Source organism: Pristis pectinata, chromosome 4, assembly GCF_009764475.1.
Source record: "Pristis pectinata isolate sPriPec2 chromosome 4, sPriPec2.1.pri, whole genome shotgun sequence".
Classification (NCBI taxonomy): Eukaryota; Metazoa; Chordata; class Chondrichthyes; order Rhinopristiformes; family Pristidae; genus Pristis; species Pristis pectinata.
Genome location: NC_067408.1, coordinates 23,007,077 through 23,022,461, shown reverse-complemented (window position 1 = coordinate 23,022,461; position 15,385 = coordinate 23,007,077). Strand labels below are relative to the sequence as shown.

General features: G+C 37.6%; 1 protein-coding gene across 6 annotated transcripts in view; it reads right to left on the bottom strand.

The window, feature by feature from the left end:
• The window catches only part of LOC127569225 (long-chain-fatty-acid--CoA ligase 6-like), an 83,663-nt gene that overhangs the window by 28,434 nt on the left and 39,844 nt on the right, over positions 1–15,385 (bottom strand). For all 6 annotated transcript variants that reach the window (XM_052013642.1, XM_052013646.1, XM_052013644.1 and 3 more), the window contains 8 exons: positions 15,260–15,361; positions 15,020–15,119; positions 13,089–13,267; positions 11,317–11,349; positions 11,058–11,109; positions 8,158–8,231; positions 3,382–3,459; positions 877–1,011 (listed from right to left, as the gene is read on the bottom strand). In XM_052013642.1, the coding sequence (XP_051869602.1) occupies positions 877–1,011; positions 3,382–3,459; positions 8,158–8,231; positions 11,058–11,109; positions 11,317–11,349; positions 13,089–13,267; positions 15,020–15,119; positions 15,260–15,361 (753 nt within the window). The remainder of the gene's footprint in view (positions 1–876; positions 1,012–3,381; positions 3,460–8,157; positions 8,232–11,057; positions 11,110–11,316; positions 11,350–13,088; positions 13,268–15,019; positions 15,120–15,259; positions 15,362–15,385) is intronic.

Below are 15,385 nucleotides of genomic sequence, written 5' to 3'. Positions count from 1 at the left end.
TCACTCAATAACCTGGGACAGATCCCATCAGGTACTGGGGACTTATCCACCTTAATGGTCTCTAAGAGACTCACCGCCTCCTCCATATTGACATTAATATGTCCTAGAATATCAGCATACACCACCCTGATCTCACGATCCTCCATGTCCTTGACATTTACATCTCCTCTAGATTTTGTCACCTTGCATTATTATCCTCTTTGCCATTTAATCTCTCCTGCATTACCACGTACCACTGATCTTACTTTTTTTCCCCTCTCCTCCCCTCTCCCTTTTCTCTGTGTCTTGAAATGTGTATCTCTAATTATTCCCAGTTCTTATGAAAGGATGTCGACCTGAAACATTAAATTTGTCTCCATCTCCAGAGGCTGTTGACCTACTCAGTATTGCCAGCATTCTCCACTTTTTATTTCAGAATTCCAACGTGTATAGTATTTTGCTTTTGAATTTAAAATTCTTTCCCTTATCTTCAAATGTCTCCATCACCACTTCCAGTTTCACAACTGCAATCACATCTGGCTTTATGAACCTTCTGGATTCTTTACTTCCCTGTTGTAATCTTTTGTAAAGCTTCCACATCCTCAATCCCACTATTAGTTCCTTAACACTATCTGGGTAAAATTCCTGCCTCTGCCTTCCTGGAACCCTTTTAATTCAAGCTTTTAGTTCTACCTCCTTTCACATTGATCAGCATAAATTCTCTTATACATAAATACAAAATCCATGAGATAGTTCCACCGATTGTTAAATAGTTAAGTAATTTTTCTAAATTAAAGGCATTATATAACTACAATTGTTGTTTTAATAACTGGTGCCACATGTGTACATGTTACGTTATATCTACTAAACTGCATTATTTCACAAAATAGTGCTCACCTTGTCATACATTCTATTTAACAGTCTTGGAACTACAGGAAAGATTGTTGGATGAAGAGCCTTCATATCATCAGAGAGGAGTCTAATGTCACCTTGGAAGAAACCAATCCTGCCTCCATGGCATATAACTACAGACTGAAAGAACATAGAATCATAATTACTTAAAATAGCTCCAAAGGTGCTGTTACTGCCACAATATTTAAGTACTTCAAGTTATCCAATGAATAACCTTAATATTAAATTAGCTTTTACAAATATTCAAGTATGGTATTTAGATAAAGATAATATGGCAGAGGGCAGTTGCAAGGGGAACTGCATCATATTGGAGGTAGTTAGTGAGTGGAGCACTTACTTCCGGTACACACAAGTGACCTGAAGTTGTAGCTTCAGATTAATCTCAAGAATGAGGATTCTTAACGATAAACTTAGCAAGATCCTACTTACCACAGGGATCAGTGCTGGGACTCTTACTGTTTCTTATACACATTAAGGATTTGGGTATGAACATAGGAGGTATGATTAGTAAGTCTGCACATGACATGAAAATAGGTGGTATTGTTGATAGTGAGAGGATAGTTGTAGGCTATAGGATGATATTGTTCAGTTGGTAACATGGGCAGAGCAATGGCAGATGGAAATTTATTTTGGCAAGTGTGAAGTGAGACACTTTGGGAGGACTAATAAGGATAGGACATACACAATGAATGGTAGGGCCCAAGGGAGTATTGAGGAACAGAAAGACCTTGGGGTATTAAAAAGGTTTTAGAAAGATTTCTTAAAAATCTTAACCTCTCTTTCTTAAAAATATTTAAGAAAGGTTGAACAAACTTGGGTTGTTCTCCCTAGAACATCAGAGGCTGAAGGGAGACCCAATAGACGTTTTTAAAATTATGAGATGCATAAATAAGGTAGACAGTCAGAATCTGTTCCCCAGGGTAGAAATGTATAACACCAGAGGACATGATTTTACGGTTAAGGGGAAAGTGTAAAGGAGATGCAAGGGGCAATTTTTTTAAAAACAAAAACAGAGTGGTAGGTGCTTGGAATGGGTTACCAAGGGTAGTAGTGGAAGCAGGCAGTTTGGCAGAGTTCAAGCTGCTTTTAGATAGGCACATGAATCTGAAGGTAATGGAGGCATATGGATGAAATACAGGAAGAGGACATTTAGCATAAATTGGCATCAAGATTGGCACAATAGCATGGGCCAAATGGCCTGTTCAGTGCTGTGTTGTTCTATGTTCTATATATGTATAAGGGAAGGATCCCTGAAGGTAGCAGCATCAGTAGATAAGGTACTGAAAAAGACATTCAGGATATTTGCTTTCATTAGCCAAGGCAGAGAATACAAGAGCAGGGTGGTTACGGTTAAACTTCATAAAGACATTGGTTAGGCCACAGCTGGAGTACTGTGTGCAGTTCTGGCAGCCAAACTATAGGAAAGACATGATTGCACTGGAGAGGGTGCAGAAGTGATTCACCAGGATGTTGCCTGGGAATGGAGTGTCTCAGTTATCAGGAGAGACAGGATTGATTGGGTTTGTTTTCCTTGGAGCGGGGAAAGCTGAGGGGTTGGGGGAGGGAGGGAACCAGACAGAGGTATACAAAATAGTGGCAAACTTTTTCCACATAGCAGAAGTATCTAAAACTAGTGGCCATAAAGTTTAGAGTAAAGGGTGAAAGGTTTAGAAGGAATCTGAGGAAGAGCTTTTTCATGCTGTGGGTGGTTGGAATCTGGAATGCACTGCCTGAGTGAGTGGTGGAGGCAGGTACTCTTGCATTTGAATGCCAGTGTGAAGACTACAGACCAACGTACTGGTTAGTGGGATTAGTGTAGAAAGATACTTGATGGTTGGCATGGATGTGAAGGGCAGAACAGCCTGTTTTTGTGCTGAATGACTCCATGACAATAAGAGAAAGTAAACTCTAAAAAAATTCAGATATGATAGAAGAAAATAGAATGTTAAAGGTAAATACAAGACAGGCATCAGGATATTATTCAGTACACAGGGGATAACTTTTAAGAATGCTTGCTCAGGTGATGGAGGAAGACTAGTGTGTAAGATGCCGTTGTGGGAAATTGAAAGTATTGATATTTTGTAAGTGTGTTAGCAGGTAGGGTGAAGCTACTTAATGTGCACACTAACTTATAAATGAAATTTGAAAAAATGTGTATTATGCTGCATCTGTTTCATTCCATGAGTGGACTACAAGTGGGCCACAACAATCTCATGCATATTTGGTATCTTCGGATTGCATTGGAATTACACTCATTTTGAAGATGTAATTAATGAAATTTAGATGGCAGTAAAAAGGCCTGCATAAAAATGGTTATCTTTGAGCATGTTATATTACGGTTATGGTCAGTAATTAGTATTAATGCAAGTCTATTTAGCTCTTAGTAAGGCTTCACCAAAGGATCAACAGAAAAGAGCAGAAAGTAAGTGCATATATTTTCAATGTGATGAACAGTGGCAGATGTTACTTAGCTGCCTTTGTCTTTCTTACCTGTACCATTCTTTCAAACATGTGTGCTAATGGCAAGTAGGAAATATGTACATCTTCAGATGTAGGTAACCATTGGCTCTGTAAAATAGAATAAATGGTACAAGCCTGGTGAGATAGACTCTTACCTGGATAACTCTCTCAAACATGTGAGCCAGAGGCAAGAAGGAAATAAGGACATCATCCTGTCTTGGAAAGATCACTTTCTGCAGAGGGTATGAGGGAATGTGAGACAGAGAGGAGAATACACTGACAGAGAGACAAAGAGAAAGTTACAAAAGAAAAGAAATGGCACCGGAAGAAACGGGCATGAATTAAAGGAGCTTTGTCATCTCATAGGGTGTGTGAAGAGGAAGTAATGTTAGTTACATCCTATAAAATTGTGCTATTCTCACATCTCAAAATCTATTTCTCAATACATAACCAATTTAGTTTCTGATAAATTTAGTTCTGACAATCATCACACTTGAAATATTGACTCCATTTCTCTCCACAATTGCTGCCTAATTTGCTAAGTGTTCCCAGCAGTTTCTGTTTTTATTTCAGATTTATAGTACCTTCAGCATTTTGCCCCTCATAAAAATGTTCTCCATTTTTGAGGCTTTCATACCATGTACCTTGTCCTTGGGGCAAGGGCTGTTCATAGGAAGTACCCACAGACAATTGACATGAGGCAAAATTGCAACTTGCTTTAAGTTGGACAAAAGCTCTGTGTAACCAGTTTAATAATTTGCCGCACAGTATGTTGCAATGAATTGCTACACAGTTTCATGAAGGTTCAATGCCACTGACTGATAAGACTTCTCTCTTCCTCTGCTTTCTCAGTCACTCTTAGTGTAACAGTTCCAAATTGGCTACTCACTAAATTGCCAGTGAACTTTGTCATAGGCACTGAAACAGTTAAATGTTGGGAACACTTTGTGACATAGCCCCTTTAAGAGTAAAATAATGAAATAATGTACAAAAGAATCAATCAATCAGTATACAATATAAGCGTATCTATATCATCTGAGTGGAAGTTTTTTTTCCAAAACTCAATTAAACACACAAGAAATAGAGAAAACAAACTTTACAATTATATTCAGAAAATTTTGTTTTTTCTATTTCCCCTCCATCTTTTTTGGTTATTCTTGCATCACATTTCAGTTCTTATAGTAAAATGAAGGATAGCTATGTTGGTTCAACCAATATTCAATGTTTAACCAGTGACTGGAGTGTACTAGAGAACAGAATTTGTGGTCTAGATTTTTTCCAAAGTATTACTGTGCATATTGTAGGTTGTTTTTGAATTATAGCAGGGTATGGTTGGAGACAGGAGACAGGAAGGACAAATATCTTACAAATACAAGGACACAAAAAAATACTGACAGATGTTCCACCAATAGGCAGGTCTCCATTCTCCAATATCACACAAGTAACAATTCCCTTTTTCTCAATGTGGGGGAAATGAATGGCTTATGCTCATTTTCTGTATCAAATTCTTGGACTGTGACAAGTGTCTGAGGGTTGCAGCCCATATTCAACCACTTATGAAAAGTATACAGCTGGAATCAGATTTTACTGGAAATGGTATAGCCAAAATATAAGTTTTTTGTAATTTACTGAATGGCATACCTGCATCTTGTACATTCTGTCCATGTGCCCTACTACTTTCAAGGATTTATGAAGATATGCATAATCCCTTTAATCTGAATCATCTGTGAATCTTTCCTGCTGCTGAATGTGTGTTCAGTTTGCTTAATTAAGGGGCAGCATTAGTGATAACACTGGGGCTGAAAGTGGCTAAAGCCACATTTAATCTGTATCTCTAACTGTAGATCATGATCTGTCTCTCTCCATACTTCCAACAAGCAGTAACTATGGCTGTGAAGTCCCTTACCATCCAATGGTTTTAGCCCTTCAAAATACGTTATTTAATATGGATTGCAATTTGGAACTCATAGCATATTTAATATTATCCCAATTTATTGCCCTTTTCATCGAAACATCTGCTATTGTTCATTTTATTTTGTGAGGTGCTGGATTCCTCTCTCCATCTTTTGTGGTTCACAGTATTATTCATCTAATTAGCAGTTTTCTGTTGTCCTATTAATTGCTTCCAAGAATAGCTGATTACGTGTAATACTGATTAAGCAGCCTAACAATAGGTTTATCAGGAAATGACTGAAGGTTACCGAGAGAAGAAGAAATACTTGGCAGCTTTTTTCTTAAAGCATGACTGGTTAAAAGATATTCCAAGAACTATGGTTAATACTGATTGGGCTACTAGAGGGGACAACACACTTTTATTGTTTTATTGTCTGTAACAAGAAAAAACAATATCTCACTACCAGCATTCTATGTAGGTTTTTTGACGCAAAATGCTGTAGCACATCTGCCTCAAAAAATTTCTTCCCCTGAAAGATTTCTCATGTTGTTTATATTCATATTTCCTGCAAGATTGTTCAATGACCTTGGTCATTATGCCATAAGACACCATAATTACTTTTCAGCTTCAATCCTTCTAAGAGGATATCGTCCATTAATTGCAGTGAGTGTGGTAACAGAACCGATTTGATTTTATATCTACCACAAGCAAACTAATTATAATGTTGCTAAGTACTGGAAATACTTCCAGTCAGCAATAATGCCTTTTAAATCATGGATTTATGATCTGCTTTTGCATCTTGTGTTGCACTCTGAACCATCAGATGAAATTATGGTATGATCTCTGTTTACTATTCATTTTCTCCTCTCCATTCAACTGCCTGGTTGCTTGCGATGGCTGGAAAGGTTCAATTCCCAAGGGTACGCTAAATCTTCTTAGAATTACAGCAGCCTAAGTAGCTGAAAGATTCTAATGCCTTTTGATTGCCCCTTCCTGTGAATGGTGCTCGTAATATTGTACATTCACCAATATTGTACATTGTATTCAATGTACATAATATTGTACATTCATCAATGTTAAGAAATGCAACCAGAGGCTGGTAGTTTAAAATCTGAGTTCTGCTAACTTCACAGCACAAGTTGGAATGTATCATTACATTATCTACTGAAAAGATATTAACACTAACTATGACAGATCTTCACATATATGACACTCATGAGTTAAACTTAAATATTCACTCCCTCCACTGCCGGTGTTGTATGGTTGCAAAGTGTACCAGGTACAACATACATTACAGCAACTTGCCAAGCTTCTTTGACAGCACTCCCAAATACAATATCTCCACTACTTGGAAAGTCAAGTCTATAATTCATGCAAACATGCATCAAAACAAAGTTTATCACTGTAACTTTGTACATGTGACAATAATAAACCAACTTACACAAAACAAAACCTTAAGAGTACAGGTCATCTTGATTTAGAAGTGCTTCACATCATCACTGAGGGTCAAACTCCTGGAAATCCTTGCCTAACATAGGAACAATTTCAACTCATGGACTGCAGTAAAAATGGCTGCTCTCCTTCTTAAGGGTAAACACAGATGGGTCTAGATATTGACCTTTCTAGTGATGCCAACATCTAATGAATGAATTAAAAACTAGGATGTTAAAAACTTATTGGGATTTGGAGTTTTGAAGTCAACATTTGTAACTCAAACATCCAATGTATTTAAAAATGACACTTACATCACCCAGCCAGAATGTCAGTGAAGGGAGTTACCCAAGAGAAGAGGGCAGAAGAACATTATTTTCCCAGCAAATTAGATTTGCAAAAGATATTTGATTTTTAATCCCAAAAATAAAATCAGTAAAGTGAGAGACAGTAAACGTTAGCCTTCCAAGGAATTAACATTAGGAAGCCAATGACTTGCTCATCTGACCAGTAAATTTTAGTTTATGATTAATGTATTTGTTAAAACCTGATTAAAATTGTTTTACTTTCCATGAAAAATTTATTCCATTTCATAAGCACATTTGTGAAAATTGTAACAAAAATAAGTAATTTTCTTAAAAGGATTTCCAGTTCAAAATGAACATTGAACATTCTAAACAACAAGATTTTGGAGTCTGTTTTCTTTTAAAATGGCACAACAAATTATGGATGATAACTTGCAGAAGAAGCAATTAGTAATAGTTCTGTGCACAAGATATTTTGTTTCCTTCCTTCACCCTGTACTGTTTATCTCTAGACAGATGCATCCTGACCCCTATTCTAACAGTTCTGTCCATGTCTAAAGCAAGGCATATGAAAATTGCCCAAGATCAATTAAATTTTGAAATTCCTTTCCATCTCTATGCTCAACCCTGAATTTCAAAATCCATCATAATTGCTGTTGGATAAAATTCGCAGAACTCCCAATGTATCATGGAAGCATATTCACCATGAGGACTCCAAGGATGTGACCAACTACCTTTTTTCTAGGCAAGAATGAGTGACTAATAACTGTTACTCTTCTACAGTTGCATTTCTTAATTTCACTGTTGCAATCTTATCATGATGGATTGCCCAACCAAATCATCAGTCCTTTCTATTGACCAAGACAAATTCAACATGTTCACAGCACAGGAAATATGCAAGTTCAAATCAGTATTAGTTATATCTAATGGATTAAGTTTGGAAAGTAATACCGTGACAGAACTTGTATCGGAGATTTCTAATCAATAACTAAAATTTAATCTGTTTACAAATTCATCAAGATTTTTCTCAAGTCAAGATTACTTACATTTTCTTGCACAATTTTCATAACTTTAATTTTATAAGAATAAACAGAATTGAAAATAATACTTCCTATATGACAAGATTTATATGGTTATTTTACTTGCAGCCAAACAGATCTTCATGTTTATATTCACCTCTGTAACTTTCAAAAAGCCTGAAAAATCAGCCACCACATTTCCATGTGTGAGCATGGCCCCTTTTGGATTTCCTGAAAAGAAACATACGTTGTCAAACCAATTAGGATAATCAACAAAATAGAAAGCAATTTGAAAAAAAAAGTGAAAAATAAGGTCATGCAAGATAGAAAAATTGAAACTGAGGCCTTCAAGTTCCTGGGCGTCAACATCTTAGAGGATCTATCTTGGGCCCAATGCATTGATGGTTCTACTTCATTAGGATTTTGAGGAGATTTGGTATGTCACCAAACACTCTTGCAAATTTCTACAGACATACGGTGGAGAGCATTCTGACTGGTTGCATCACTGCCTGGTATGGAGGCTCCAATCTGCAGGATCAAATGAGGCTGCAGAGGGTCGTAGACTCAGCCAGCTCCATCACGGGCACAACCCTCCCCACCATCGAGGACATCTTCAAGAGGTGGTGCCCCATCAAGAGGCAGCATCATTAAGGATCCTCACCAGCCAGGACATGCCCTCTTCATGTTACTACCATTGGGGAGGAGGTACAGGAGCCTGAAGACCCACACTTAACATTTCAGGAACAGCTTCTTCTCCTCTGCTATCAGATTTCCGAATGGCCTATGAACACTACCTCATTATTCCTCTTTTGCACTATTTATTTCTGTAACTTATAGTAATTTTTATGTCTATATATATATATATATATATATATACACACACATACACACACACACATACATATACACACACACAATTGTTAGACAATAGCTTTTTACAGTAGACACAATTTTAAAACATTTAAAATTGTCAGCGATTATTGTACTTGTGTGAATCTGGAAAATTGAGTCTTTAATTGCAAAGAACTGATCACATACAAATGTCTAAGCAGACAGTATCTTATCAACCTTGGTATATGTCCCACTTGATATTCATTTCTATCTCTCCTACATCTCCTATTTCACAAAACAAAGTTAGTCCCCCTTGATAACAACAAAAAGTGTAATATCAACATTTGAAAGTTTTCAGTAAAATCGATACAGTGGCCATATTTAAAAAAAACATGATTCTGGACTTAAGAAATTCTTTAACTTATGTTGAAGTAGTGCACTTGAGAGCTGATTGGTCTTTAGGATTCTTAGTAGGTCATTGTAGAAAGCCTTGTAGGAAACAAATATTACATTGTTTGCTTCCCAATGGACCCATTCAGAAAAATATTCAAGAAGTTCAGATTTTCTCCGATGAAAAGTTTGATGGAGGTGAGACACTGGACTAGCTCATTGTTGATGGTGAAGCTCATTCCATAAGACAATGTTCCTCTTCTGCTTTGTTTCTCCAGAAGAAGGTTACCCATTGCCTTTTATTTACTTTGGCTATTTGCTGCCCAATGTTTCTCACTCAGTGCGGCGATGTCAATATCAAAGCGTCTAAGTTTCTGAGCTTTAGGTGTGTCACTGTTGGGATTATCTGTGAGGGTCCTGACATTCCAGGTGCAAAACAGCATATTGTGGTGTGGAAGTTGCCTATGCATGGTTTCTTCTAATATGGGGTACTCATGCTACACCAAATGCCACATAGGTTTTACAGAGCAAGGTCTTTATTCAATGGCATGGAGGGCCAAGGTGGCTGGAGACCAGAATCTCTTGAACAAATATTAATGCTCAGGCAAAAAGGTGGACACATGTAGCTGCCACCCAGTATTAGTGCACTTGTTCGCTCACATACAAGTACATGTGTAGGCTTCAGTATAAAAGACCTTGCCCACTGCCTTCCTCCTCATCTATCTATCAGTCACCAAACCCGGCTGCACTTTAGGCCCATTCCCAGTTCCAGCTCCAGCCACCAACCTACCCACATTCCTGATCCCTGGCTCCAGCCACAAACCCAACCCATACTCCTGACATCCAGCTCTAGCAGCAGACCCGGTCCATGGTCCCGGTTCTCAGCATCAGCTGCACACTCAGCCCACTCTCCTGACTTAAGGCTCCAGTTGCACATCTGGACCACTTCTCAACTCCTGGCTTTGTCCGCTTACTACAAAATTAAACAGCGTCAAGGATTTAGATGAAGATGATACACTTGTCAGATGATTCAAGTTGATTATCATCAGCAACCATCACCACCAGTTAGACTGTGAAAAAGAAGAGAATTGCAGATGCTGGAAATCTAAAATAAAAACAGAAAATACTGGAAATACTCAGCAGGCCAGACTGCATATGTGGGAAGAGAAACAGTTACTGAGTATTTTCACCAGAGAGATTGGCTGGTCATTTATTCTCATTACTGTTTGTGGGAAACTGCTGTGCACACAAATTGAGCATTGCTTTTTCTTTATAATTCACGAGGTATGACAATATTGATTGCCTAACCTTGAATGCTGGCACTGAGGAAGCAGTTAAGATTCAAACACATTAGTGGAGCTGGCTGGTGTTCCATATAGCTCTGATAGGTTGGGGTAACAGTTTCCTTTCCCAGAGGGCAGGACATTAGCAAATCAGATGGGTTTTTAATGACAATCAAGTAGTTTCATCGTTACCATTACTGATACCAGTTCTTTAATGTCAGATATATTTAACAATCATGAATTTAAATTCCCCAGCAGTAGTGGTGGATTTGAACTCATGCGTCTTGCTTCCAGATGCAAGCCCACTAACTTAACCACAGTTCTACCACACCCACTACATACAACAGGAACTATTCTAAAGGTAAAATGGGGAGGTTGATAAAGACACGACATAAATGAAATTATTTCTTGCCCTATATTTAAACACTTAGATATTTTTCAAGCTAATTGTTTGCAATCAGCTTCTCTGCTAAGTTATACATAGGCTGTGAGAAAAGAATGCCAAGTTCATAACAGTGTTCAAAGCTGTTAAATCATTCTAAGCGGTACATACCTGTTGTTCCACTAGTAAAACAGACAATCGACAGATCTTCAGGTCGCGGAGGCTGAGTGTAAAAAGAAATAGCAATGAAGGAACCCAGGAGAACTGCAAGTAATAGAGGAAACAAATGCGTGCTGAAAACCAGAGAAACATACATTATGCTCATCAGTGCTAGTAGCTAGTGTTGACCATTTCATGTTGTTGTTCCCTAAATTATGAATATGTTTTTGGGATGCTCCAAGTAACAAATTAGGTTTGTTGCTTCACTCACCACAGGAGTTTGCCTGTTAATTTTGCCAAGGTTCTGAAAGCAAAAAAAGAAATTAATCTCAGAGTGAAAAATTGGACAAAGATTTTGTCTTAAAATGACCTTTGATATTTAGTAGACAGCTTTACAAGGAAAGCTCTTCAATCAGTAGTTAATTTCCAAGTCGTGGCAATTCCAGAAAATGCTGTTAGATGGTCTCATTCTTTATTTTAGGATGATTCATTGATTAAACACTGATAAAACACTACAGAATATAAGCTTGTTCGGCATCAGAATGATTTGCAAAGGATTCACAACTGTGTAGTACTACTTCCATAATCTATTTAAAAGCAATTTGGACTAACACTCTTTTGTAGACTGAAGTTCTGTTTCAGCTTTTGTATCCAGTTTCAGCATTGTGCACGCACTGGTTTAAAAGAAAAACAGGAAAAAAAAGAAAAACAGACTACCCCATACTCTATCCTAACCCCGACGCTAGGAGATCATGCCTGTCATCCTTGTAACTGCTCCAAGATAGACCACAAAGCTTATATTAATTACAGCAAAATTATGTGCAGTTTTGTGCTGTGCTGTTGACCCATGCCATTTCTGAAGCTGTTTAAACTTGATATCCCTTTCTATCAATTTACTGGATGTTTTCTGAAAATGACTGGGAGTGTATGGACTATCATTTGATTTCACTGAGGTGAGCCACAAACTGACATATGGCAACTTTTACAGCTCCTATCTGAAATGACTCAGATGCTGAGAAGTTTAGAGTGAAAGTGACCTTCAACCTTATGGGCAGAACAGTCCAGGCACAGCAGAGCAGTAAGGTAACCTTGTCATTATCACCTTTGAAAAACACTGTCTGAGAATTCAACATGGGTGCATAGCTCCCTGCATATTGGGCCTGGACATGTTACCTCATCTTCCCTTTCTCTTGTGATACTCCAACCATTCACTCTACCTTTGAACCACCTCTTGTTGCACTGGCTTATGAGGTATACTCTGAAAAAAAAACACTGCAGGAGCAAGGTAAAGAGGTAGTGGCTGGAGAAGTTACTTCACAAACTTTACCTTCCTTCATGTGGCCTTTGAAAACCTTGAAACTCAAATGCAAAGCTTTTCAATAACCTTTTAAACAGCATAATCTTTTGAATGGCATAGGTGCTGTATAATAAAGTTTCCCCGGGTAGGTCGTCTTTAACTTGGATGCTTACCCCATCAACATCACTCCCTGCAGCGATTCAAAATTCCTCCCTCCCCAGTCACAACACCTACCCACCCCTAACCTTGCTAGCAAGTCTCACCTCCATTCTTGATTCTTTGCCTCATCCTCATCACCCTTCCAACTGCATGTGTCACCATTCCCAATGTTTACCCTGAGCCTCACCTTCCATTAATCATGACCACCCTCCAGATCATCTGACCCTTGATGTCCTGATCACCCTCCAAGCCCCAAATCTCAGTCACCACCCACCATTGAACTTCCGCCCCAGCCTCATTCCTTTAAAAGTTGAACCTGGGATTCACAACTTACACACAATGGTGGACTGTGGAAGGAACAGCCTGATAATGCATGGCCTAATTCACAGCATAAGGTGCCTCAAGCCCTGAGAATGTTGCAGTGAAAGAAATAACATGAATAGAAGGTGGTTTTCCTTCTATACCACGTCAAATCATCCCGACTTTATCAGGAATTACCATGGGTGTGGGAATTACAATCCACTGAACATTTATGTGCAAGAACTGCTTGGATCATTCAAGTGTATTTGCTGACAACAGTCACATACCTCTACCTCCTGAAGGGCCAGAATTTCCACACCACAGTCATTTCCCATTTCAACCAAGTCCACCTCAAATGGATCCATTAGGATAACGGTCTTCAAGCCTGGCGTCTCCTTTCTCTCCACATTCTTCAAAAGAGTTCTTGCTTTTTCCACTTTGTCACAGATAACTGTTGATATCTCAGCTTAAAAAAGAGTCCATGTATTAGTGGTGCATCATGTTACAGGAGAAATAACGGATTTTGTAGATACGAGCAAGTCTAGAAACTTGGTAAAATCTCTTTCATGCCCCCTCCCCTCTCCACTCCCTCTCACAGGAGTATGAAACACATTGATCAATAGGGAGCGCTCCATTTACAACCATCTTACAGCATGCATTTGGGAGTGGGCGTGTTTAGGAAGAGATAATTTTGTAATATGAAAGATAATTATTTCAGATATCCCTTAAATCTGACCAGAGAAATTACAGCATTGGGTTATTTTAATATAAGAATATTCCGAGTAGCAAAATGACATCTTGTGTAGCATTTACTAAAAGAATTAGCAAGACATTCTTAGATTTCAAATAGAGGTAACAATGAAGTTTCATTATTAATTATTTATCTACATTTTAAACCAAGCATTATTTTCATGAGATAATGAAGCGATAGCCTGTAAAATTTAATGAAAACTTCTTTGGGACACTTTTTCCAAGTAGATGGAAGAGCCATGCATCATTTTCAGCATGAAGATGTCACTTGAAAGTGACGCTATGCTATAATTTACTTCACTGTATCATTTGTAAGCTTCATCGAAAAATGTTTGCCAAACATATTTCCATGCATCTTTTAAAATGGTGAAATAAAATGATTTTCATGTAGACTTGTCTTCTGAAGTGAGGAAGAAAAATACAAGAAAAATATTTGAAAATAATTTTTCTGCTAATGAGAAATATGTAAAAAATGCAACAGAACCTTCCAAACCTGTCAGGTGTGGATAAGAATATTTTTACTAAAGATTGGGCTCTGGAAGAATAGCATTCAAGTGGAGAAACTTGGGAAATAAAATTTGTCTTTGGCAGAATTGGAAACCATCAGGATCACCAGTCCATTATACACCTCTCCAGTGTTGGTTTTATTCCCATTATTCTGATTGTTTCTTTTCCTTGCTTTATCCCACCAGCTTTTGATCCAATTAGAAGAAAGGCACAGAACCAATAATTAAGTGATGAATAACATTCTAAATCTGTTCTAGTTCAATGGAAAGTGATATCAATTTAAGGATACCCTGAAGCAAGAGTTTGCCAAAAAAAAGAGGTTAATAGGGCAGAATCTACAAAATATTTGTCATTTAACTGCCAAAGAGAGGACACCACCATGGAGGGGAGATGGCTTTTATCATTTGGTCCCGTAAACCAAGTTTCAGCAAATCACATAATTCACTAGTGTTGTGACAACGTTTGATAATTCAAAAGATATGAATATACAGTATGTATGTTTCCATGAAACCATTTTTGTCCCAGTTAGTGTAGGAGTATGTACACTCCTAGACTCTTTATATTATAATTCCTTCCATAAAACAAGTGACAAATGTGTAATTTATGATTTGCAACATATTAAAGTAATGGGAATGTTATTGATATGTGAATTTCTTTTTGTGAAATACTATTTTCCAAAGCAATCTGTTTAGAGTAATAAATCTAAAACAGGTGCTTGATTTTTTATTTTCATTGTATAAATGGAATACATTTTTAAAATTTAATTGTTTTGCCCCGAGTATGAATCTACTGGTCTTTCAATGAAATATCTACTGCAGATTCTGCAGGAAAGGAAATTTGGAACTCAGAAGATTGTTACTTCTAACCCCTTGAAGTCAAGGATCCTTTGATTTCACCTTTTTTTTGGCATTTAAGTTTAATAAACGACGGATAGTTTTGAGAAGTGTGTTGTTGTTTTTACCTGTGTTAATAATGTAGCGAATGGCTTCAGGTCCAAGTGTGTCATAAAGTGGCACTATCACCATGGAGTAGGTATAGCATGCCAGCTCAGCAATAATCCACTGGTGAGAAGTTGCAATTATAAAAATACAAAAATAAACAACAAAAAAAGAAACAAAACTTCATGCATACAAACAGACATCAAAAGAAGTTTCTTTTTAATAGAAGTACCACAAAGTTCTGGCTGCAACTATCTTCTCACCTCAGGTCTGTTTTGTGCAAAAACACCTATGAATTGGTCTGGTGATGACCTGCAGTTTTTTTGGAGCAGTCCAGATCCTAAATCCATGGCTCTGTTGGTAACCTGCAAGGAAAGTAATATTGCTTC